This window comes from Stegodyphus dumicola, chromosome 11 (genome assembly GCF_044657685.1).
Source record: "Stegodyphus dumicola isolate Sdum_Otavi_A_Nest chromosome 11, ASM4465768v1".
NCBI lineage: Eukaryota > Metazoa > Arthropoda > Arachnida > Araneae > Eresidae > Stegodyphus > Stegodyphus dumicola.
Genome location: NC_140778.1, coordinates 117848549 through 117875663, shown reverse-complemented (window position 1 = coordinate 117875663; position 27115 = coordinate 117848549). Strand labels below are relative to the sequence as shown.

Genomic DNA, 27115 nt, shown 5'->3' with positions numbered 1-27115 from the left:
TTATACCCATAACCCATATCTTGAGCTGTGCTTTGCAGAATATACGACCTTTGCGAACCAGTATCAACTTTAGGAGACCTTGAAGAAATGTTGGCGAGTGTTTCAGCCTGATTTGGAGGCTGTTCCGTTGCCCTTGTCTCACTCATTTGTGAACGGCCTTTACATAGAAAAATATGATGCCTTTTACCACATGTAAAACAAACTGTTTTTAATCTACACCTCCTGACAGAATGTTCAAATTTCAGACACAGGTAACAAGAGCGTGTCCTTTGGACCAAAACTTCTCTTTCCGACAACGATAGGTTACGCGCCTGAAAACATTCCGCAGAACCATGATTTATACTGGAACAAAATATGCAGCCTTTTCTAGCTTCATGAGAAGAAGTAAACAGTTCAGCTGCCGTAGGTTTTAAGTGAGGTTCTCTTATCTTTAAACCTGAATTTCCTTTCTTATTACCGTGAGCCAATCGATCGAAAACATTGAAAGATTTAGTTGCTAAAGAAATTCTTTCCTCACTTTCAACTTCACCGCGCAAGAAACATAAAAGGAGCTCAAGGTCAGGTTCCCTTTCTCTTAACTCGGCGTTTTCGCCGGTTAAACTTTCTGATCCTTTACGCGAAAACCTAAGTCTCTCCCACGTTTTTAAGAGCTCAATCGGCAATGCTGATTCTACCAATGGGTACAATATGGCGCAATATTTGCCTCTATTTATTCCCAATAGCTCCAAGGCTCTTAGATTAGATTCAAGTTCATCATATAGTTTCCGTAAAGAGTGTGTACTTTGTTTTTGAATAGCAAGGGTTAACAAATCACGAATATAAATCTCAGTTAGTAATTCTTTGTTACCAAAGCGCATTTGCAATGCTTCAATTGCGCTCCTGTAACTATCGCCAGTTGGCGGAAAGCTTTTAACTATTTCCTCTGCGGGAGAATTCTTCTCCAAAGCCTGTGCCAAATAAGCAAATTTATCATTATTATCTAATGTAGGATCTTTATCAATCTTTTGGAATTGCCCCCAAATTCCTAGCCATTTCTTCACGTTGCCATCAAAGATAGGCAATTTAATCTTCGGGTAATGTAACATTTTATTCTGAACAAAAGACGGATCAATTAAAGTTACATTCGGGTACCAGAAGTGAGATCTTTTAATTTACTTTCCATAAGTCTCCACCTATCAAAATATAATTCAGATTCATCTATTTCTTTAATAAGTAAAGTCTCATCTGTAATTAATTCTCGTATTTTCATTTCAGTATCAAGCAAAACTTTAGCTTTCTCGGCAATAACTTTTATTTTAATTAATTTTTATTCCTGATTAAATTTAGTTTCTTCATTGTCAAATTCATTACACGCTTTACTAAATAATCTTCTATATTGAGTTCGTGCTGGCTTTAAGGCTTCCATGATTCAAAATAAAAAAAGTCACTTACCTCGCAGACAACGTCCTGTCACGGCCGCCAAATGTTGATTTTTCCCGTTAAATTCTATGCGATATATCTGACTTCGAACCTAAAATTTCTGAAGAACACAAAACCTTGTCTAAAACTTAAAGGTTTATTAAACTAGAACTTCAAAAATGATGAAAAACTTAACATCATAAACGAAAACTTAACTTCTTAGGTGGAAACATTTAACATTTCCAGGCAATGCTTTAAACTGTCAGCTATTCCGGCACGGTGAAGAACACTTTCTTTAAAAGGACAAAATCCATCTGGCCCTTTCGGCATATATCTCCATTTTAGTTTTGCTGGATTCAGATTTCAGCTCCTACGAGTGTTGGACTTAAACGGCCGGACTGGAACTGGAACAGGACCGGATCAGGACCGGAACAGGACTGGTACCGGAACAAGACGGGAACCGGAACAGGACGGGAACCGGAAACTATCATCCCCTGGCTTCTCCCCCGGGCAGGTCTACTCTGGCTCGAACTGAAAATGAACTGCCCCGCTACCAAGGAAAGCATCTCCTTTTATTGAAGGCGGTTGCCGTTACTACAGGCGATCATGCAAAATATTTAACATCTGCTTTAAAAATACCCAATAAATCTGTGGTGATTCTTCACCACCAGGATTTGCCCACTGTGTCACCTAATCCACAATCGCCCTTTAAAAGGGGGAATATATAAGGTATTTCTCCCGCCTTCTTAGCATGCCTTCGTGATGTAATGGTCAACACACTCAGCGCGTATTGGAGAGGTTCGAGTCCTGGCGAGGGCATTGTTCATTTTTCGTCTCCCAGCATAAAAAATTCTTAATGTCTCTACAATTTAGGATATTACATCTTTAACATATCATAAGACTTCCCTCATTCTGAGTTTAATGATCTGTGTTCTAACTAAGCAAAATCTATGCTAAATATGCAAAACGATATTCACAAAGAATTTTATTAATGTTGCCTGAAAGACAGTCCAATATTCGATGCTTAACAAATGAAAATGTTATTTTATTGGCAGGTTTAAAAGAACCTCTGAAATCAGATTGTTAGAAGCATGTAGATAATGGGGTGAGGCTAGGCTAAAGGGACAAATAGAAAGAAGTGAAGCATCTTTGCAATGAAGACTTATTGTTGAAGAGAACGAAGGTCTAGAAAGTGTCTTGTGGGCTTTTGTCAATGATGACTATTATGAACCACATAATATGAATTTCCAAAGTCTAATTGCAACATTCGATGATTACAATACGAAAGCTGTCCTATTTCCGAATTAACATTTTTGCTTATTTGACCTTGATTTAGTGGACAAAATCGATGACTATACTGTTCTTTTATATTTTAATGAAAAGCCCTATAACATATATTATAGTATTACAGCAGCAATGCAACGACTCACTAAGAGTTACACACGTTACATACGTAATATTTCCACCACCACAACAGCGCCCTCTTATCGTGAAAAGGTGCAAAAATTACAAAACTGTACTTCGAAATATTAAATTAATTAGCGGAAAAACAGATGTGAGCATAAATGAATTGCATGATGAACAATGTAAAAAGTCACAGTGCTTTTTGCTTCCTTGTACGAGGTAAAAAGGAAGTATTGTAATCGCGAAAAGTTTCAGGCATCATATTTCAACAAAAATATCCATTTTGGCCACTATCGAATGCAATTTAACGATGTTTTTGCGTGACATCTGTTTGTTAGAACAGAATAAAAGATTCACTCCCAAATATTATAAAACTGATTTAAAATTAATTCCAAAGAGAATTTTTCGTGGCGTCTCTGCATACGTATGTACGTATCTCACATAACTCAGAAACGAGTAGCCTCAGAACTCTGAAATTTTCTATATAGGACTGCTATAAGATGTAGATGTGCACCTTGTATTTTGGTTGCAATCGGCCGCACCAAAAGTATATGAATATATACATCTACTCTTTTACTCGTCTCGGTGATCCCAGTTCCTTTACTCTTATATGTTTGTAAATTGTTTATTTTTTGCTTTAAAAATGATTGAATTATGTTGTTCTTATCTTCCAGTTAAGGTTTTTATGCCTTTAATAAATCTGTATGCAATATTTTTAGAATTATCAACAATTTAAAAGTTGTTTAAGTGCCGCTAAGCATAATAATTTTTTTGATGGCGGCCATTGCTTGTTTACATTTGAAACAGCAGAGTGGTAAATTTGTTGCCAATCTAGAGAAACGGTATCCGGACATAATCCCGACAGCCGAAATCTCGACAAGCCAGAATCCCGACAGACGGAATCCCGACAAGCCAAAATCCCGACAGGGTCGAAATCCCGACAAACCAAAATCCCGACAGGGTCGAAATCCCGACAAGCCAAAGTCCCGACAGGGTCGAAATCCCGACAAGCCAAAATCCCGACAGGGTCGAAATCCCGATTGTCCAATATCCCGACAGGGTCAAAATACCGACACGAGCGAAATCCCAATAAGGCCTAATGACCCCTTAACATACTTCCACAGCTGCAACTAGTATATGCTTTGATTACTAGCAAATCTGAAGAAAATTACAAAAGATTATTCCAAGATTTAATTGATTTCGCTGAAGAAATCAATATTGAACTGAGGTCATCTGGAATCATTAGTGATCTAGAAAAGGCAGCTATAAATCCTCCGCGCACTCAAAATGCTGTCGAGGATTGGCACAGAAGATGGGAGACCTTAATTGGACGGCCCATGTTGGCGTTTATAACATCATAGAAGGATTTCAAAAAGAACAGGAGCATGTGGTATACCAAGTTGAATGCATTCTTCGCAGATAACAACAACCAAAACCTAGTAAGGTAGATGATGACAGAGAAAGGAGAATTATGACTGTTGTGGACGATCGCGATAATCGGCCTGTGATGGAATATCTTCGTGCTATCGCTCGCAATGTGTCACTGTAAATATGTCGTTTGCATGTGTAAGTGATGTTTTCTTTTTCTTAATAAAAAGAATTTTATAAATCTTCATTTTAAATTTTAACGGTCATTTCAATTTGTTTAAAATTATTTTAAGTAATGACATAATTTTTATGATTTTTTGATTTAAACTTTTAATTAGTGATATGTAATAGTTAGTTAAAAATTGTATTTTATTAAGCTAAATTGAGTGTTTGTATTTAGATATTAACTTGTCGGGATTTTGGACAGTCGGGATTTCGACCCTGTCGGGATTCTGGACACTCGGGATCCTGACCCTGTCGGGATTCTGGCTTGTCGGGATTTTGACCCTGTCGGGATTTCGACCGTGTCGGGACTTTGGGTTGTCGGGATTTCGGCTCTGTCGGGCTTTTGGACATCCCGACTGTCGGGATTCTGGCTTGTCGGGATTTCGGATGTCGGGATTATGACCCAGACCCTAGAGAAACGTAGCTTGGCAAGAACAAAGATAAACGCCTTCATTTATTACTACGATTTAAATCATGCTTAATCCTTTCTGGAATTTTTAGAGGAAATAAGTGTTTAAGATTTACTTAATTTTAATAATTTAATTTTTAATAATTAGTAATTTTTAATACAGATATTTTGAGTTTTTATGTATTTTTGCCGTGTCGCGGAGTGAGAATTGAATTAATTGAATGAGAAATACTCAATCGTCTGTGAAAAACTGTTTCTTTATTGTTTTCTTTGCTTAATTTCTTTTATACATCGTTCTAGCTTTATTATAGTATTTGAATAGAACATGTGACAACGATTAGATAATTTTTTAAATGATACAAATTTTGTGCATTTTGAATTATAATATGAACGAAATATAATACTGTTTGTAAACCTAGCGCCAGAGTGTCGCTATGGTAAACAAAGTGAATTTTAAAGAATGCATTTATTCTATTGTGGTTTATGCGCTGTCGGCGAAGTAGGTTTAATTCAATCTAATATGTTTAAATAAAATGCAAGAAAAAATGAGTATAATTTAATATTCGGTACAAGGAAGTCATGTGGTGTACACATCATATTTTTTTTTTTTCAGGAAATTATTACTGGATTTTGACCTGAGGCCTCGATGCAATTCTATTGATTGATGGCTCTGTGTATGAAGAGAAGATATTTCCTATTGGGAAATTTGGTTATAAATTATGTTTCTAATAATATGGGGAGTAGATCTTAACATATGCCTCCCCTCTCCTTATTTTTAATTTTCTTTCATATGATAAACAAGCAACAATCATAAATCTCTTTGAAAAACTTTCTTTATATCCTTTGAATCATGTTTTAAGACTTTTTTCCTCCTCTCCGGATGTCATTCGTGGCTTTATTTTAAGATATAAATTACTGTAACACTATACATATTTATTGTCCTCAAATAAAGACTTAATTTTATAAGCGAAAAACAACAGATATTTTTTCACTTAATAAACGAAAAAAAAATACCTTTACGATTTTAAGATTTAATATTATTTTACATTATTTTAATTTCTAAAAATTTAGGAGTAAATATTTCTCTGAAGTGCTGCAATTTGTTACAGATATTATTTCCAATAGCATTCATACAGATCCTGAGCAGAGTTTCATAAAAATTTAATATTTCATTTAATCAGTGTCTTTGAAAACTGTTAATTGATTTTATATATTTTATTAGTTTTAATAGTTTTAAGTTTTCACAGTTTACTACAAATGGGTCAGGTTGCTTAAGATATTAGAGGATTTTACGTTAATTTTCATAAAATAAGAAACGATGTATTTAATTTCTTGTAGCTGCTAGAATATGAAAATTTTACTTCTTGGTCTGCTTTCCTGATTAGGATTTCCCAAAGCTGGAACGAAGGTTGGCAACGTGCGTAACAGAAAGCTTCCGATTGCTACCCTTTTTGAACACTACACGCGTACGATATCTTATCAAAAAAGCATTTGGGAAACATTTCGGCATTTTTTTAAGTAGCAGCTCTCTTATCAATTATTGTTTCTATTTATCGGTACGAAATAGAAATACATCAGGTTTATGTCTCTATGTGACAAAAATATGTAAAGATTAACACTTTCTCGAGAAGTTATAATTGTTTATCCCCCAAATCCCGTTAATTGCTTGCTTAAGATTCGTTGGTTCACGAAGGTTTCGAAACAAATTTCATTGCACAAGGAATAATTTTAGTACCATTTCGAGCGAACAGTAGAATTAGAGGCAGCGTTAATTTTTGAAAAGCAGAGATTTTAAGAGTTGTTGCATCAGAGACAAACAGGAAATTTTTGATTTTGCGAAAAAAAAATTAATAAGCTGCCTTACGTCGTGAGTGGATTGCGCGAGAAACAGAGCTTTTATTGATTAAACGTCCTGTGCCCAATTGCAGGATCAGAGTTTTTCCTCATGGCCTAGTCTAAATCATAATGTGTTATTGGTAGGGAAGAAAAATGATTTTGTTTCTTGAATTCCCGTTTTTGTTTCCAATACTTTTCATTACATTTCCTTCTTTTCCACTGCGATGAGCGATCTTAAAAGGAAACTTTATCATAGGAATCATCGCACTGTTAACCCTCCACCTTTGACTGGGTTACGTTAAATTATTTGAATATGACAAAGCACATCAGGGTCATTTACCTAAGGGAAGTGATACTTTGTTTTCTAAGAGAAAACTCTCTCGTAGCCTTGTTACACATAGGCAATCTCGGAAAACCCAACAACCATACAGCCAGCCACATCGTCTGGGTACGAAAGCGAAACGAACTACCAGTATTCAGTTGCTTTAAACACTTGGCCAGTGGTGAGACGCTGCAATGTTCCAAAATGAAAGTCTGGAAATGCGAATTTGCAGTAAACATTTAAATATATGTTAACAAAGAATGTTTTTCAAAAGGTAACCCAAAGCTTGACTCTCAGTTTCCTCCGTACATCAAATATGCAAATGTATTTACTGTAGAAGTAGAAAACGGTCTGTCTGTAAGCAAATGAATTAGAAGATATAAGTAATTCAAGTACAGGGATAAATTCAATAGCTGTCAGTAAAATTTTGGAACATTTTAAAATTTAAATTGAATAAATTTTAATTTCGAAAGAAATATAGCTTGAATACCAGGCTTGAATTTCCCCCTTGTGCTCTGATCAATAAACTCCAAGTAACGATTATGATTCTGTTGAGATTATATAATTAATCTAATTTAACTACTAATCTTAAGTGATTTAAATGGCAATGAAATCCATACAAAAAGTAAAAAATATAGTAATTTTCTTTTACTATGTTATACCTTATTTTAACGTGCCTTTTGCAGTTTAATTAATTTTACTTAAAGATTTCAGCAATTGATTTCGCAGTTGCTTTAGAGATATATGTCTGCGATTAAAAAGTGATTTTAATTTTAATGAATATTTAAACTGGAAAAAAACTGAACTTAATTACTCAGGAGAAAATATTTAGAAATATGAATATTTTATTTTAACTTGTAGAGACATTAGGATTTTGGAAGCAGGCAAGATGAAAAACTAGCAACACCTTTGCTGGAAATAGAACCGCCGACCTCTCAATTACGCGCTGATTGTGCTGACCACTACACCACGGATGCTCGCTAAGAAGGCGGAAGAAATACATTATATACTCCCCTTTTTAAAAGACGACTGGGGTGTTTACTGGACCCAATCGTCAAATCCTGTGTGAGGAGAATCATCATCCAATATTCATGTCATTCCGTTTCTTACAACTTATCCCTAAACTCAACACATTTCTTGCTAAAGGCTTCAAAAATGTGGCTTATGGATTTCTTTTTAACAGGTAAAAAAATTTAATGTGTGCACAACATGACTTAATTGTACGGAATATTAAACTATACGCTATTTTTCCTGCATTTCATTTAAACTTATTTGCTCGAATTTTATTAGAGATATATCTCTCATTCAATTAATTTAGTTCTCACTTCGCGACAAGCCAAAAATTACATAAAAACTTAAAACATCTTCATTAAAAATTGAAAGATATAGAAAAACATAAAACATCAAATACAGTTAAAACAATTGAAAACAATTTTCACAATTAAAAGTAGAGTTTCTACGCAAAAACAAGAATTCGGCCAACGAGTAAGAGGCACATTTTTCGATGCTCAAAACAAAATGTTTACTTTTAGTTCCACTCAGGAAAAAGACACTGAAGGTTCAGAAAGACTCAATTCACTATTCTGCTAAGTTTCAAATGTAAACAAATATGACTGCTGTGTTAAGATAAATTAGGCTTAGCCGCACTTGAACTACTTTCAAATTGCTGATAATTCTACAACTATTGCATGCAGATTAACTAAAGTCATAAAATCCTTAATCGGAAGATAAGAACATTCAATCATTTTTAAAGTAAAGGTTGCGTAATTTACCAACACATAAGAATAGAAAACTGAGCTCAAGAAGCCAAGTAACGGAGCGGATATATATATATATATATGCTTGTGGTCCTGCCGATTACAGCCAAAAAGAGGGGTGCACAACTACATGTTATGGCTATCCTATACACAAAGTTTCAAACTCATTTCTGAGTCTTTTCGTTTTTGAGTTATGCGTGATACATACATGCGTACGTACATACAGACGCAAAAAAAAAATCTCTTGTGAATTCCTTTTGAATCAGCTTTATAATTTGTTTGGGAAAAAGAGTCCTCCGTTCTGTCCTTAAACGCAGCTATCAGACAAAAACATCGTTAAATTGCATTCTATAACCGTTAAAATGGATTTTCTTTGAAATATGATACCAGGAATTTTTCGTGATAGCAATACTTCCTTTACTTCGTACAAGGAAGTAAAAAAGGAGATATCATTATAAAAGACCAAATATTGGGCTTTTATTTCTCAGATATCTGAAAAATATCTTGTAAATGTAGTTTTGCATATATAGAGTGCAAATTGGCAGATCGAGTACATTTGGTATGTTAGAAAGTAAGAATCTAAAAAGTCTTCATTGCATGATACTACTTAATATTCCCATTCTTGGATTAAAATTCTTCACTTGGAATAAAATAACTGTTCAAATAAAATTCCACTTCTTCTACCTCTCAATTTGAATTTTTTAGGAGAAATTTGGTCCTGAAAAATGCCCTTAATGAATTAACTACATTTTCATTCCTAAAAGTAAACAAAATAATTGTATGATTTGCATGTTTTTTAGATTTATAATTAAAATTACAATAGTAAAATATTCATTGAAATGTTATACTCTAACATAAAGTGTTGAGATAGCAATTTTTGCTTTTATTAGTCCAAAAGGGAAATTTGCCCTGAAAGACTATTGTTTTCGTTTTGCGATTTTGCGTTGAATCACTATAAATGTCCGTTTCAGTTTTCAAACTGTTGCCACCGAATGTTAGAGTCCTGCATTATATTTGAAGAAATTAAATAATGAAAAATCTGTACAGATGTATGTATGTTTCTCGCACTTGTGATAAAACAACGGAACCTAGAGCCATCATATTTCGAATGACGTAATCCTACTGCGAATATGGGCATGTGGAAACCCAAATTTGAAATTTGAAATTTGTTTTATGATCGATTTCATATTTTGTAAAACTTTAACTAATTTTTGTTTAACAAACTCAGCGATTTAAAAGCGAACAACGAAAACACTTTACGGGGGGACTATTGCTCATTGTATCGGACTATTGCTCATTTTAAAATTATTTTGCGACATTGCTGTTGAATTGAATTTTATGGCTTAAGTGCAAAGAACATGATATTTAATAAATAAAGGGGATACACAAAACGTTAATAAACGCTCGTTGGACGTAATTTAAAATTTTAAACCTTTCAGATTTTTTATTATATTTTTCGATTTTTTATTGGTTTTTATTTTTAATTATTTGTTTATTTTCAAATACACAGAAACAGGTGCGCCCCAGAATGATTTTTTAAAACTTTCTCCACTTTACCTAATACTATAATCTATCCAATTGTATAAATTCAGACACAAAAACAATTTAGTGTTTCTTCCTATCAAAGAAACTGCTCTGTGAGATAACACAATAAATATTGATCTAAAAGCAGGAGGAACCGAAACCTTTGTCGAGATAACCTGACTTTCGAGTTATCATGACGCTCAAAATGATGCATTTCCTTTCTTATTGCAAAATCAGTTAATCCATGATAATTGTTTTGCAAGTTAAAAAAAAAAAAAAACTCATTACCTAGATTAATTTGAAAGAATAAGTGAAATAAATTTTTTATTCGTAAATAATTAATGATAATAAATTTTGTTACATCTTACATATAAATAAATCACCTACCAGAGGCCGAGCGGTAAAGCTACTAAACACTGGTAGTTCGGTCCGGGGTTCGAATTTTGGAGAACGGGCTGATTGCATGGGCGTTTTCCTAGTTTTCAAAAGTACAAAATGTATATGAATTTCCCTTAGGAAGTCCTCCCCGAAGGTATTCTTTCCTTCGGACAGATAGCTGTCGTGTTGTCATGTTAAAAGAAATATACCATATAAAGAATTCAATATTATTGGCTTGGCATATTAAAATTTTGCTATGGAAGCGGAATTTAAAAAATATTGTTACGAAATGCCCAGCTGCAATAAGAAAGCTTCCCAGCAACGCGGAGGAGGGTTGCCAGAAAGTGACAATGAAAGGCAGGGTTGCCAGATTTGGCACGAAATCGCTTATTTGGCCACCTTTGGCTGCGAAAATGACGTTATGACATAAATGGAGTGAGAGCATTCTAGAACGGATTCTCCCCAGAATATTCTCAAAGACAGGTCAGAAGCTATATATGCCCTGCTTGTAAGCATAGTGTAGAGTATCTTGAAGTCATCATTTCGGCAGTAGTGTCTTGAGTTCAGAGAGAGTCGACCGAGGTTTTGATTCTTCACCAATTGTTGTCGTCAATCGCTCCCAATCCATGAACCCATATGCCACTAAAGTAATAGTAATATGTTTTTAAAATTTTTGTCCGTTCTGACGAATCTTAAATTTGCGTATTTCTCACAGCACATTATCAGAAAACGCTTTGCTGTTCAAAGTTTGAACTCTGACTCCTTACATTTTGCAGGCAAGTAGAGATTTATTATAAGAAATAAAAAAAAAAAAAAAAAAAAAAAAAAAAAAATTTATATTGGTTTGTTTTAGCAGTATATCAGCAGTGAACGGACTAATTTATTTAGCGAAAACAATATTTCAATTGCCGTATTATCTGAAATTTCAAAATAATGGTTAATGCTAGGAAATCCATTATAAACATATGTACTAAGGTAAGTAAATCAAAGAAAGCTAGAGTTAGGAAAAAAAAAATAACCTCAAAAATATTCAATAGCTTACAGCAAGCTATTTTTCTCGTTTTATACTTATAATTTTTGTTCCTTTTTTTATTCAAAATCTAGCTATTCAAGGCAAGGCCACATAGCTTAGTTTCAGACGATTAAAAATAAATTTAGCAATAAAGAAAATTTTAATCACTTTGGCCATATTTGTAACAACGATTCTGAGTTTTCGAGAAAGTTCTTGCATCCAATTTAATGAAGTTTCACGCCAAGTGTTTGACGTATTCCTGTTTGCTTTTGTCTTGATCCAATTCTTCCGATTGGTGGCACACTGCATAGAGAAAAAATATTTCATATTTTAAAATTAGGTGTAAAATATATAACCGATAATACTTGGAGGTGATCTTAAAATGTTTCTCCAATTTTTATTTTTAATTTGCCGTTATAGGCAAAAACGCAATCATCATAAATCTCTTTGAAAAGCTTTCTTTAGATTATCAAAATCGTAAGAAACAACCTTATATTTAGCGTAGGTATAATGAAACACTCAATCGATTTCGAGGGCAGCTAAAGGTCCCTCCTCATCAGGAGAAAGAAATACATAGAAAGAAGAAAATAGGAGAAGGAGTCACAGAAACACGTAGTGCTTATCAGCACTGCACGTGGTTATAACTAGATTTTTAATCAGAGTTGCACTGGCCGCCTACTTTTACTGAGCTAGGCTGTCTGATCAAGCATAAAGAAATATTAGCGAAGTTAAAATACGGAGCGAGGGGCAAATGCACATTACGCTCAAAATCTGAACTTCAAATAATAGAAAGCAACCACTGAACGGATTTTTATACCCTCTGGTAGTACCAAGCGCGAGGAGGTAACGCCAGTGATTAGTGTAATTAGATACGTATAGTTGTCTTTGGAAAGAGCACAAATATAGCATTCCATCCATTCTCTAACAGCGCCATTTTGCATGAAAACAAAATTGTCAAATAAGCAGGCGATATTTCGTCTATATATGCCTTTGTTTCAAAAATATAGCTGCAATTAAAATGAAATTGATAAGCAGACCAATTCTTTAAAAGAAGCAAAATCGTCTGAAAATACACAAACTGGCTCTGTATTAATCAGTAATAATAAGAAAATGGTATGTAGATTTCTATAAAAGTTTTAATTTCCAGAAATCTCCATTATATCATTAGAGAGGCAATGTAAAAGCTCTAATATATACAGTTATCTTACTGATCTTTCATAATACGACATTTAAGTTTAATACAGCACATTTACTGCCGCGTCCTGTATACATCACTTCAAAAAAATCTGCTGAAGATCCTTTTATTTCTAAGTATTTTGTTATCTCCTATTCAGAAAGCATCATTTATCTTGAAATTCCTTTTGAATTTAGTTGGTGTCACAAATTTAACAAATACTGTTTTTTTTTTTTTTTTTTTTCATTCCTTCCTAGTATATTTATTGGTAAATCGTATCTTTTCGTAATTTAAATGTGTAATAAAATTATTTAATTGATCATAAAACTGATGTCAAAGTTTATCGGAAGAAATTCTTGTGCAAGAGATCAGTGTTATAAAATATTACTTGACATGATATGCTATACTTTGTGTAAAACTAACAGTTAAGCTTTTGATTCAGACATTAATGATATGATCAATTCTAAATTTTTTCATGCGCAAATTTTTAGGAAGCAGGTACATTAAAAATAAAACCGGTTTATTATATTTAGTTTTATTATATATTTCACATTTTGGAAAGCATTTATGCGTTTTTGATTAAGAAACGTATCTTCAGAGCACAAAACTGTGTATCGGAAATTCTAAAGATATGCTCTTTTTAAATTATTTTGCGATTTTGCTGCTGAATTGAATTTTATGGTTTAAGTGCGAAGAATATGATATTTAATAAATAAAGCTAACACACAAAACGTTGAAAAAGCCCTTTTGGGTGTAATATAAAATCTGAAAAACTTTCAGATTTTTTTCAAGTTATTATCAAATAATTTAATATAAATATAATAAATCAATGCATTCAATCTATTACGAACCCGTATGCATTCAACAATGTATTTATTACACAGACACATCGAAAGTTCTCGAATCTTTACATCTTTATTACAATCATTATTACAATATTTGGTATGAAAGATTCTTATTTAGCGCATTGTAACAGTGGAATTGCTTAAAGGAATTGAAAATATTTAATTTTAAAACATATCCTTTCTAGCTACAGTAACAGAAAATAGCATTAAAATAAAATTGAAAGTCTTTCATTTATTTCTGAGTAATCTTAATTTTACTAAATGCATTGTTTCCACAAGTCCTCTTTTCTTTAAGTAATTGGTGTTGGTGTATTTAATTATGGCAAAGCACACGAGAGCTATCTGCCTAAGGGGAGGGATGCCTTCGTGGAGGACTTTCTAAGGACAACTGGCTCGTATACGCGTTACACATGGGGAAACCACTTTAAGTAATTGAGCGTGTATTTTTTTTTTTACATAAATTCTAATTTCGCTTCATCTTAGTGATTTGTTTCATACTTATAATTATACTAGTAAGTATGTAAGCAACTAAGTTTTAATTTTATAAAAATGTAAAATTAATTAATTTATAACAGTTTCTTTCTTTATTATTTCAAGTTGGGAAAGTTTTATGACCAACTTCGTACCAGGAAAAGTAAACTCCTCGCATTTGCGATTGCTCTGGGAAATGAAAACCCCCTCGACATGCGAAATCAGCATATTAAAGACATGTGAATGTGCATTAAGTTTTCAGTTGTCTAAAGTTTCTTTGTTGCAGTAAGACGTAGAATAATCAAACTAGTGAATAATAGAATTAGAATTAGAACCTTATGTACAAATTATAACAACTCTTTTGCCGCCCAACTGGTATAGTGGTTAGCTTCGCTGACTGCTGTGCCGAAGAGTCCGGGTTCGAATCCCGAAGAAGGCATAGATGTTTGTAAATAAATAACGCCAGATGGCGGCACTTTAAACATGCGGCGAGCTCGTGGGGTTTGGTGAAAAGAGAGAGGGGTGGAAGACCCTCGAACCCGACCTTCCCGGGATGTTCTCCATCCGAATTGGGGGCAGAAATGAGTTAAATCGCGGTGTCACCTAGGTGACAATGCGATCACCTATAAGGTCCTCAAGGTTCTTGCCAACGAGAGGCATATCTTGCGCTCCTTGTTACGAGGAATTTTGTAGGCTTAGGCTTATGTTACTGCCAGGCAAGTGAGCATAAGTAAACACAACAAAAACGTAATGCTTGCTTTTGATAATTTTCTCTGTTTATTTTATCCGATAGTAAATACTTTAAACTGCGAAACCGGTAACAATAAACATAGGATCTTACCACACACCGCTGATAAATGTGATATAAAGAAAGAACCCTTATACTTGACCTTTGATCTAACAAGATGTAACTCGTACAGGATTAACTGCAGAATTTTGGAACAAAACTGAGAAATTAAATTTTAAATATTCTCATAGAGAAAGCTAAAGCTTATTTGTATTTCATAAATTTCACATATTGTGTGTTATAAGCAAGTACCTGCTAGCCAAAAGTTAATTTGCAACAGCTGTGAAATAGCGTGCGTAACATAAATCCAAGCAACATAAAGTTAATAAGTGTAAACTTATTAACTTTATGTTGCTTGGATTTAGTTGGAATAAGTGTAAACTTATTAACTGTATGATTATCAATTGTCTAACGTTCTTCAGTTTCAAATAATCAGATAAAAGCCATATTCAGATTATCAGTTAAAGACACCCTTTCAAAATTGGAAGAAACTAGATAAAAAATATATGACAATTAACTATAGATAAAAACACAATACATATCGACGTTATCAAAATCTTTTGTAGTCTTCAACTATTATCTTATTTAGAAAAACTGAAATAAAATATTGAACAAACCCTCCAGGCAAAGGTAGTACGACCAAGAGACCGACGCTTTTGTTGAAATGCGCAGAAGAGTATAAAAAAATACAGTATGTTGAAGCCTATAGGTTTTAAAATAATTTTGTGCATATTTATTTTCGTCAGCATTGCTGCACAAGAAATTAATCCAAATACTGAATCTCTATTTGAAACTGATGATATTCGCAAGAACTTGGAATTTTCTCATTATTCAGAAGGTGCAGATGAAAGGAATTTAACAGAAATTAAACAACAAGCTGGTAAGTTATTTTATTCCAATAGAAATAAAACATAATCACTACTTCACTTTTCACTTCCTTTTACGAAGTAAAGGTAGAATTGTAATCGAGAAAAACTCAAACTCCCAGTTTCAAATTTCAACCAAAATATCCATACTGACCGTTATAGAATGCAATTTAACGATGTTTTTGCGTGACATCTGTACGTAAGGACAGAGTAAAGGACTCTTTTTCCCCAAACGAATTATACAGCTGATTTAAAATGGATTCAGAAGAGACTTTTTCGCGACGTCTATACGTACATACGTATGAATGTATGTACGTCGCATAGCTCAAAAATGATTAGCCTCAGAAGTCTAAAAGTTTGAATATAGGACTGCTATAACATGTAGTTGTGCACTTTTCTTTTTGTTGCAATCGGCCGCACCAAAAGTGTATATATATACAGAGTGGGTAATATATATATATATACCCACTCTGTTAGCCAACTCAGTGAGCTCACTTTTTTTAATCTTATATGTTAGTAAATTGTGCATTATTTTCTTTTAAAATGATTGAATTATGTTGTTATTATCTTCCTGTTAAGTTTTTTATGCCCTTAGTTAATCTGCATGCAAAAGCTGCGAAACTATAAATAAAAGTTGTTTAAGTGCTACTAAGCCTAATTTTTTTTTACCATAGCAGCCATATCCGTTTACATTTGAAACTTAGCAGAATAGTAAATTAAATATTTCTGCACCTTCAATGCATTTTTGCCGAATGGGACCAAAGCGAAACTTTTAGTTCTCTGCACCAAAAAATCTGCCTTCTTGCCTGCGGGCCGAATTGCTTGATTTTGCGTAGAAACTGTAATTTTTTTTAAAAAAATTGTTTTGACTGTATTTAGTATTTTGTGCTTTTTTATATCTTTCAAATTTTAATGAAAATATTTTAAGTTTTTATGTATTTTTGCCTTGCCGCGAAGCGAGAACTGAATTAATTGAATAAGAAATATATCTCAAATGAAATTCGAGGAATTAAGTTTAAACGAAATGAAAGCAAAAATGCGTATAATTTCATATTCCGTACAAGGAAGTCATGTGGTGTGCACATCAGATTTTTTTATTATTATTACTACTTAAAATTTGAAGGATGGAATTGTTTAATTATTTAGGCATAATATTTTTCATGCAGACTTGAATTTCAGTTAATGTGTTTTCAATGATATCCAGCATTATATAATAAGAAAATCTAATGAAAAAAATTTCGGATTAACAGGAGCTGGAATTTTATTTAATTTATTATATGAAATAATTTAAAGTAAATAAAATTACAATAATAGCGAATCAAAATACTTTAAAATAGGTTGTTAAAATAATAAATTTAACATATTAAAATAATTTAAACTAATCTAAATTATAATAATAGCTAATCAAATTAAGTAAGTTATTAAAATAATGAATGTAACCTATTAAAATAATTTAAATTAGTACTTTAAAATAGAAAGAAAATAACATAGACTAATATCCTTTCCTTTGGTCCTATTATTAAGATTATATCCTATCATTAAGTGTTTTTTTTAAATACATACTAATCTTAGATAACCCACATTCACTCAAATGAATAAGACCGTTGAGCGCTGGTAGTTCTATTAGAGTTGAAATTTTTCTTATAGATAAATTGTTAAAGATATTTATTTGCTACTTCAGCAAATTCAAGCAGCAGTACGAATAGCTATATCTTTTCACACGAAAACAAGTTTTAAAAATAAAATTTTACATCTGTAACTAATTATACGCATGTAAGTTGATTTGTGATACTTCTTATCGATATTTGCAGCAACACTGATCATCACATGAGTTTTTGCAGTACGCAAAAAAATATTTCAGAAAACATTTTGTTATTTCGATTCTGGATTTAGCAATTGAAAATTTGCCATAATAAATTACATTTTAGCAAAATTATTTAACTTAATTTTTTACTTTTCTTTTCTATTCAATTAACTGAGCCGAGTAATAGAGTGGATATATATATATATATATGTAATGAAACTGTGGTTTGAAGGTGGCAGAGTGGAAATCATGATGACGCAATTTAGCACTACATATCTTGAAAAATCGCAATCTTTATTTTTTCCATGCATATCAAATAATCCTTTTCAGACAAGATATTTCTTAATAATATGTGAATAGAATAACTCCCATTTTGAAGTACGACGTTACCTTAAGCAAGTAAGCGGCAGCAGCATGGATTAAAAGCGTCTTACCAGCGTGAGAGCTAACGCGGGAAAAGGGAAAGGTTATAGCACTTTCATAGCAAGAAGGCTGAAGTTTCAGTTCACAGTTTTGGTTTAGAATTAATTTGATTGGACGAGAGGCATCTGCATTAAAACGTTACATAAGATAGAAAAGTCTGGAACCTGTGAGAAGGGATGAATTTAGGGGCAGATTACCAAATTTAGAATGTTAATTTTGAGGTCGTCAATTATTTTATTGAAACAGCTATCATATTTTGTTATATCTTACATATCCCCCTTTCAAAAGAAAGGTTGGGTGAGCAGGGTGGAAGAACAAGCATTAGAGCAGCAAAATGTGAAAAGTTATAACTGTGAAAATACAAAACATATTTCCTTTTTTTTTTTTAACAAAAAATTATTGCCATAAAACTTTGAACGATATTTTGACATTTCATTGAAATTCATAAAATTTTGAATTGAACTATGAATCTTAGCACTGTTGACAATTAAGCCGGTAGGATAGTTTCCTGCAGCCTGAAACCTCAATGGAAAATTTAATTCAGCTCTTCAAATCATCGTTTTGTGATAAATCCAAGATAATGTGAAAGAAGTGAATCATCAAATGTGTTTTTTTTTTTTTTCAGTGTTTAAAAAATAACAGATCATTCTTCTGCTGTGGTGTTTTGCAAGTGCTTCAAAAAAATAATCACGTGTAGTGTTTACAGATTGAAAGTAATCTCTCGATAAATTGAGAAGTTCGAATGCCTAGTAAATAGGAATATTGAATTTGCTTCGCCAATGTCTACAATATTTATAAAAAAAGTGCTTTAAATCATCAGTGAATTACCGTTTAGGAATTCAGCATTACAGCGAGTTCAAGGTCGATCTGAGTTAGTGTTTGCAAGTATGTGCGACAGAAAATTATTTGCACTTCCGCTTTTTCAACAGCTCAAAAATTATTACATTCTTGTGAATCTAGCTCAGGAACTAAATTATTTAATGTGCTGCGGATTCTATAGTTTTCATTTCAACTTTGGTTAAAATTTCTGAAATTTGTTTTGAGAAAATCTGAAATTCTTGTTCATTAATTTTTCTAATTTTTCATAAATATGTGTGAGCAAATTAAGTAACGAATTTTAAGCTATTTAAATTATTCACAGGGAAGGATATTAAGATAAGTTTTGATGTTTTTGAAATTTTATTGAGAATTTTGAATACGAATTTTATAATTATTCTAAAAATGACGTAGGTGTAAAAAATAAGTGAAATTATTACAGATATGTAACATGAAGTTATGGTAAATGCATGTTAAAATTTATGGGTTATTGTGTGTTAAGTATAGTATGATGAGGGTGTACTGGTTCCTTCAACAGAGGCCTGTAATTACCTCTGTACAGTTGTTCCTTTTACCCTCTTCAAGTCAGATAATGTTGGAGGCTCTCATTTTATGAGTGTGTGTAATTTTTTTATTATTATATTTTTTTATTATGGAATGTATTAGTGCAGTTCTCAAAGGCCAGTTACCTTAATGCAAGGAACGAAGGCCTTTTCAAGTAACTGTCTAGGCACCCTGGGCCACCAGTGCATAAAACACACTGGTTAGCTCAAGAGGACAGCCCTATTGATGGATATGTTTGTTTAGAAGTATTGCGAGGCTTCCAGTTTGGTAAAATCAGGAATTGTAAATGAAAGATGATAACGGTGAAACCATAAATTCTGAAAATCTTAATCCTATTATTTATGATGTTAAATTCTAATTTATCAGTATAGAAATAAGTATCATAAATATTTATGTGCATTACATTTAATTATAAGTAATGATTATGTAAAAGTTTTTGTGATATTCTGTAATAACAAGAACCTTCCCTGAAGAATTATGGTTATGTGAATTCTCAAACACCTTTTGGACTGAAATGCTGAAAAATTCAATAGGACTCTAAAAATTAAGAATCTATTTAAAAAAAAAATTGATATTTATAAATAATACTTTACAGGATCAAAATTTTATTATTTATATATATATATATATATATATATTTTTTTTTTTCATTTGTTAGTGCTTTAACTCTTTCTCTTTAAAAAGGCTTCTCTGTCGCTACGCCTTTTTCTTTTTGAAGGAGGGAATATGTAAGATAAAAATATATGAATCAGAATTATAGATTAAACTATAAACATTAATTCTTCCTCTCTATTCTAAAATCGTAATAACTTATCTGCATTGCGTCATTCAAATTAATCATGCGATCTTACGTAACCGTTAATACCAGATGCCTCTTGACGACCAATCACCGAATTGTAAACCAAAACTTTTCTCTTCGCGTGTTTCCATCTTTCATAACTACGCACTTCAGCTTTTGCTGTCTACTGTCCTAAGATGTAATTTTCGCTGGCTTGCTTTCTATCCCAACAATATCAAAAATGTAAATCTTCTGTGGAAAGGCACGACTAGAGTGCCAAGTGATTGTGGCCACAAATATCAATTGGAAATAAAAATGGAATTAAAACTGCCTCGACTGCCAAGTTCTTTAAATACTACGCAATCAAAATTCTTCTTCAATATGGATCTAGGCACGCATCAACACTGCTCCGGCTTTTCCTTGTTTTGCTCTTATTATGACATATATATATATATATATATATATATATATATATTAAGGCACATAAATATATATATATATATATATGCCTTTGGTGTGGCTCATCGCAACCAAAATACGAGGTGCACATCTACATGTTATAGCAGTAATACATATAAAATTTCAACGATCCGAGGCTGCTCGTTTTTGAGTTACGCAAGATACGTACGTACGCACAGACGCCACAAAAAATTCTCTTCAGAATTCATTTTAAATCACTTTTATAATTTTTGAAGGAAAGGAGTCCTGTATTCCGTCCTTACGTGCAAATGTCAAGCAAAATTATCGTTAAATTGCTTCGATAGACGTCAAAATGGATACTTTCGTTGAAATATGATACCCAAGATTTTTCTCGATTACAATACTTCCTTTTTACATCGTACAAAGATGTAAACACAGTTATAACAAATACAGAATTACAGATGAGGATGAATTACACATCCTAATGCTATGACTTCTCCAAGGTCTCTGTTTGGCCTTTCTTCCAGTTCTTATCTACTGTCCGGCAACAATGTATACAATTGAAATCTGAGCGTGTCTGTCTGTTTGTTTCTTTCTTTGTCTGCAGTATTATCTCCTACGGAACGGCGGAGAGTTGAGCTTCAAGAGAGATACCTCCGGATTTCAAAAATTCGTGGAAAGCCATTTCAACCATTCTCATCTTCGTATGACTTTAATCAGCGGAGATATTAATTAAAAACTCCGAAAACGGTAATTTTGGCCCTCATTTCGACAGGCAACAGGTAAATGAAGCAAAGACAGTTGATGAATTTGCAGAAAAGTAACTAATGTTTCAGAAAACGCAAATAAGAATAAACAGACAGAAACTACTGTAACTAACAATAAACCAGTAAATGTCATTATAAATAAGAGCATGCAACGCAAAACTATACAACCAAGGAAATCCAGTTTAGCGTAATGAAAAAAAAAAAAAAAGATTAATAACAGATTGTTGAACTCAGAAGCCAAAGGCCCTTCTCCTTCAAAAATATGAGCTCAGAGTGTGATGATATGGAAGTTGAAAAGTTAAAGCGGAATTGGAACTGCCATTGTTCCCACCAGAGGCATTTGAATATCCAGACCATGATCAATGTATTATATCAAACAGTAGGCTACGATTTGCAAGATTTTAAAAGCAGCCTACTATTTCTAATATTCCTATTCAATAACTGATATTTTCAATATTTTTAGTTCAAAATACGTGCCTTCTTAACTTTATGAACAGAAAGAAATAACTGTCACTGAAATTAATTTTAGATTACTGGTTAATACTGTAAAGACAAACGTTGAAAATATCTGATGTAGACCCCACATGACTTCCTTGTACGGCCTATTAAATTATGCATAATTTTTGTTGCACTTCATTTATTTCCTCGATTCTTTAGAGGTAGGTGTATTTCTCATTCAATTAATTGAGTTCTCACTTCGCGGAAAGACGAAAAACATAAAAACCCAAAACATCTTCTAAAAAACAGAAAGACCTAAAACAACAAATACGGTTTGTGGGATTCTCACTTGTGTATTTCTCAGTTATTGTAGAAAGTGAAGAATCTTAAGAACTGTTTAGTGCATGATCGCTTGAGTTCGTGTGACAAGAAACAACAAGATGAAAGGATAAATAACCCTTTATTATTCCAATAAGATTTAACAGAACTCCGTCTTGAAGTGTACAATAGAAGCCGACACTTGGGCTTGAACTTAAGAGGCTAAAAGTAAACTAAAACTAATTTAAACTAAAGAGATACAGCCGAAGCTATCAAGATTCTATTCGAGTTGGCCCCTTAACTCTAATGACTGCGAAGCTCTCAAGGGCCTGAGTACGGGCGAGCATAATAACAGCTTTGAAAGAGAGTAGCCCAAAAGGCGAACGCGCGCTAATCAGAAACTCTGATTCTCTCTAACTCAGCACGTACAACTTCGTGGTTAAATACCGCTCTTCCTCATTATGTATTCAGAGTGATTCTAAAACTACGTTTTGGCCGGAAGTAGTAAGTTAAGAATTCGACAAGAAAGGAACTTAAAACGTAACTGTTAATAAAATTAACATAATCTTTACAGGTTAAAAACAGATTAAAAAAAAAATTACAGTTAAAATTAGTTTCTATGTCAAAAGAAGTAATTTGGCCAATGGGCAGAAAGACAAAAGTTTCGGTGCACAAAATTGGAACTTAGCATTTCAGCCCACTAGTAAGAAAGGTTCTGAAGTTTGTGCACAAATTGACTTAATTTAGTATACCAAGAGTTTCAAATGTAAATAAATGGCAACCTCGGTAGGCTTAATTCGCCACTTAAACTTTTAAATTGCTGATAATTCTACAACTATTAGATGTAGATTAACTAAAAGCATACAGGCCTTAAGCGGATCATAAAAGCAGTTGTAACAGTCTTATATGCAAAATTTCAAGATTGTACAGCTGCTTATTTTTGAGTTATGCGAGATACATACGTACGTCACAAAAGAAACCTGTTCTGAATACATTTTACAATCCTTTTTTGAAAAAAGAGTCCTTTATTCTGTCCATACGTATAGCTGTCACGCAGACACACACACACACACAAACATTCAACTGGTTTCGAGAGAGTCAAAATGGATATTTTGTTTGAAATATGATACCCAAGATTTTTCGCGATTTCAGCACATCCTTTACTTCACTCAAGAAGGTAAAATGTAAAATATTTGATATAAGAAAGAAGAGAAAGCTGGTAGCGTATTAAAAATCTATCCGTATTCCTCCGTATTATATTACACGGATGTCAATGTGTAAATTGTTTGATATAAGAAAGAAAAGCAAACTGGTAGCACATTAGATTCCTCAGTGACTTGTGTTAATTTTCCTTGGGTGCAGTTTGCCTACAAGATTAACATTATTAATTCATATAATGATTAGGAATTTTAACAGAAGTCTGATTGTTAAATTACAAGTTTGAGCTCGTATTATTTTACTTTGTCGGTAGTGATACAATATCCTGTGAAGGTAGAGGTTAAAATTAAGTAGGAAAACGGAAATCAATGTGTGATTTTAATGAAAAATGTAAATCTAACTGCAGTTTATATAAGCATCTCTCTATGGGGTCTACGAAGGTAAAGCCCATGAAGCTACTGGTTAGGATCTGGACTTAGGTAGTCTTGGTCACGGGAGTGCAGAATCAGTCTTCACAGGACTAAAAACTCCATTCATTTGGGGGGAGGATCAGGCTTGGAGGAGACCGTAATGGTACTGTCTCGTCTGCCCCTCGGTTGTGGGAACGCTACATTTTTTTATATAGAATGGACCTCTGGAGTTTTGTCTCTGTTGTTCCGCACGTGAGGACTTATACGCTATAACCAAATTCTGTTACTAAATTATAAATCAGAGCACATCTTCTACCAATAAATTATATCTATTTCAACTGATTCGTATTTTTCTAGTCATTATAGAACGACAAAAATGCAAATCTCGGGGTTTTTCTTTAATCATACATATACAAGAAACGAAAGTAGGGTTATTGATTAAGTCTGTGTGTCTGTTTTCCCAAGAGAAACTTTCTCTCTTATGTTTTGCATTTAGAACAAGCAATAGATATGAAATCGTTATTGAAATGAAATGAATATTTCGAAATTTTGCTGCTATCATTGTCATCAAGAACGTTAAACAGAGACGGAACAGGTGCTTAAAATAATTTTAACTCTTTGAAATCCAGGCTTTTGGCTAACCTGAATTCTCAAAATACCGAACCGCCCGAAATACTTTTCCAGTTTCGCAGCAATTTCTTCCCTCCCCGTCTGTTAACGCAGAAAACAGGTGTGAAGATTTCAAATGACATCCTTTGTACTTTCTAACAAAGATTCCATTAGCCTTTGATCTTTATAAAACTATTCTGAAGGTCAGACCAACGAGCCTTTCCGGCTTTGTTATGATCACGACTGAGATTTTGTTTATTTCCCTTATTTTTATAGGAAGGAATAAATTGATTAAAAATAAATGTAATCCTTAAATGTTTAAACTGCACTTTTATTGCTGTTTAAAGTTTAAAAGCATACTCTGCCACAAAAGAATCAACAATGAAATGTCACGAGCAATCAAAAGATAAGAAATCTCTTAGGACAAGCGGTCCACAGTAAATTGATACAATGCATTTGTCGAAACTGCAACTGCTACTGCATACCTTAGGAGGATGGAAGAAAACAAGATTACAATATCGGCCGTTTTCGGGCAGTTCTAGTTGTTTCAATGTAGAGCCATGTGGGGCGGATTGGTTGTGAAACAGAGTTTCCCTTAGAATATATATATATTTAAGAAAATAGGTGGCAACGCCTGATGCATTTTCTAAAAAATACTTTTTAGTATCATTTTAAGTACCCAGAATTTTCTGTGTAAGCAATATATTGTTCTTTGTGCAATTTGTGTAATGGAACTCTCAGTAATTGTATGTAGAAAGCCTAAATTATTACACAGTTCGGTTAAATAAAATTGTGTTACTCTAATGAAACCTTGTGCGTATTCATTTAAATGAGTAAATAATAGGTGTCGTGAAATGACAAACGATAAGTTTCTGGTGACTTCAAATGTATTAGCAGATAAGAAACTTGCAAGCATTCACGTACAAAACTTCTGCTAACGCTACAAAGCTATATAGTTTGGACTTTTTCAATATCTAAATACCAGACTATTGTCTGTTATGATAAATAAAGTTAAATAAATATAATCAGTAAATATAACTATTTTAAACATTTATTTTTAAATGCGAAATTATGGTAAGGAAAGTATCGTGGTACTGAGGTAGTAACAAACAAGATAAATAAACAATTCCTGGCAGTTTAGGTTAGGCTATTTGAATACGGCAAAATACACTAGAAAATCTTTATAAGGGAGGATATCTTCGTGAAAGCCATGATAAGGAAACTGGCTTGTATAAATGTTATACCTAGGAAATAACACGAAAATCACACATGCAGCTAGCCCGCTGGTTTGGATTTGAAGCCGAGTTGAACTATCAGTACACAGTACTCTTAGCCATTTGACCATTGGTGAAACACCTCGATTAAATGTAATCTTAAGACATATTCTACGTGGATAATTTCGTCTTCCTTATAAGAAGATTAAATTACTGGTAAACAAGTAAATAAATGTTGACTGTCCCCATGCATACTAGAATACAGTACTAGCTTATAGCGGATTATTTGATTATTGCAAAGCTTACTTGGGCTGTCTGAGTAAACAGAAGGATATTCTGATGAAGAATTTCCAGAGTCATATGGAAATATGGAATGGATCATATGTCCATGCAGCTAGAGCGTTCACTGAGATTTGAACTCGCATCGAATGACCAGTATTCTGTCTTTTAAACACTTTCTCTTTCAGTCGAGAATTGTTTAAGTTACCATATTTTACTATAGTATGGATATTGGAACAGATAAAAGATAAATTGGCTGATATTCGCTAAAACCACGAAATTTCCATGCATAAAATCGCGAAATTTCCTCGTGAAAACCACGAAATTTCCTTGAAACCCAGCCGTCCACCAACATTTGAATTCGGGCCGAGTACCTAGTGTCCAGCAGTGTTTCTTTGAGGTTACTGGTGGAACTATTATTGCACGGGTCATTGATGTATATGAAAACTTTAGTTATAACTTTTTGTAAAATTTTTAACCGGCTGGCTGCATGGACATTTCTATGGTTGTAATATGGATACGAGTACGATTCCCTTAAGATGTCTTCAACAGGACATCCTTCCTTTCCGTGTAGTGCCTAGTGGAACGCGTAATAAATTTTAAACAGCATAATCTGTAAATTGTATTTTTGTAATTAACTACCTGTTAGTTACTAGTTTCAGGAAAGTATTACTCAAACTATCTAACATTTGTTTTCAAAAACTAGTGGAAATTAAATAAAAATATAAAACAATTATACTATTCATAAAACGCAATAAATATCGACGTTATCGAACATTCTTGTACAATTGACGACTATTATCTTATCTGGATATAAATTAAAAAATAGGTAGAAAAGAAATTGCTCCATAAATCCTTAAAAGAGGTAAAGATTGTACGCAATGCAGAAAAGTGACATCTTTGGGAAACTTGCTGGAAAATTTTAAGGGAAATTCAATATGACCTCGTTTGGTTTAAACGTAATTCTCTATGCATTTATTTTCGTTGCCATATCTGCCAGAGAAATTTATCCGAAAATAATGTCCTCAGAAGAAAAAGACATTAATATCTTCAAACAGACTATGAATCTTTCTCTATATTCTGATGATTCAGCAGTTACTAATTTAACAGAATATCTGCAGGAAGCAGGTATGTTGATAAAACTTCGTATATTTTTATTTAAATAATTATTTAAAATTCAGTTTTAAGTCGTGCTGCATCCCCAGTGTCATAGTTTGAAATTTTACTTTAAAGTTCCGAAATTTCTATCTACAGCAATGCGAATTCTTTTATTTAATCTTAAATTGGTATAAGGTTGTTTTTACATCCTTATACGAAGTAAAGGAGGTAAAGTAATCTCAA

At 33.0% G+C, this 27115-nt stretch overlaps 1 protein-coding gene across 1 annotated transcript in view; it reads left to right on the top strand.

Moving 5' to 3' along the window:
- The first annotated feature begins 15520 nt into the window (after window positions 1–15520).
- The window catches only part of LOC118201492 (uncharacterized), a 419621-nt gene continuing 408026 nt past the window's right edge, over window positions 15521–27115 (top strand). Inside the window, exon 1 of the mRNA XM_085827141.1 lies at window positions 15521–15790. Coding sequence (XP_085683267.1) covers window positions 15604–15790 — 187 coding nt within the window. The 5' untranslated portion in view covers window positions 15521–15603. The remainder of the gene's footprint in view (window positions 15791–27115) is intronic.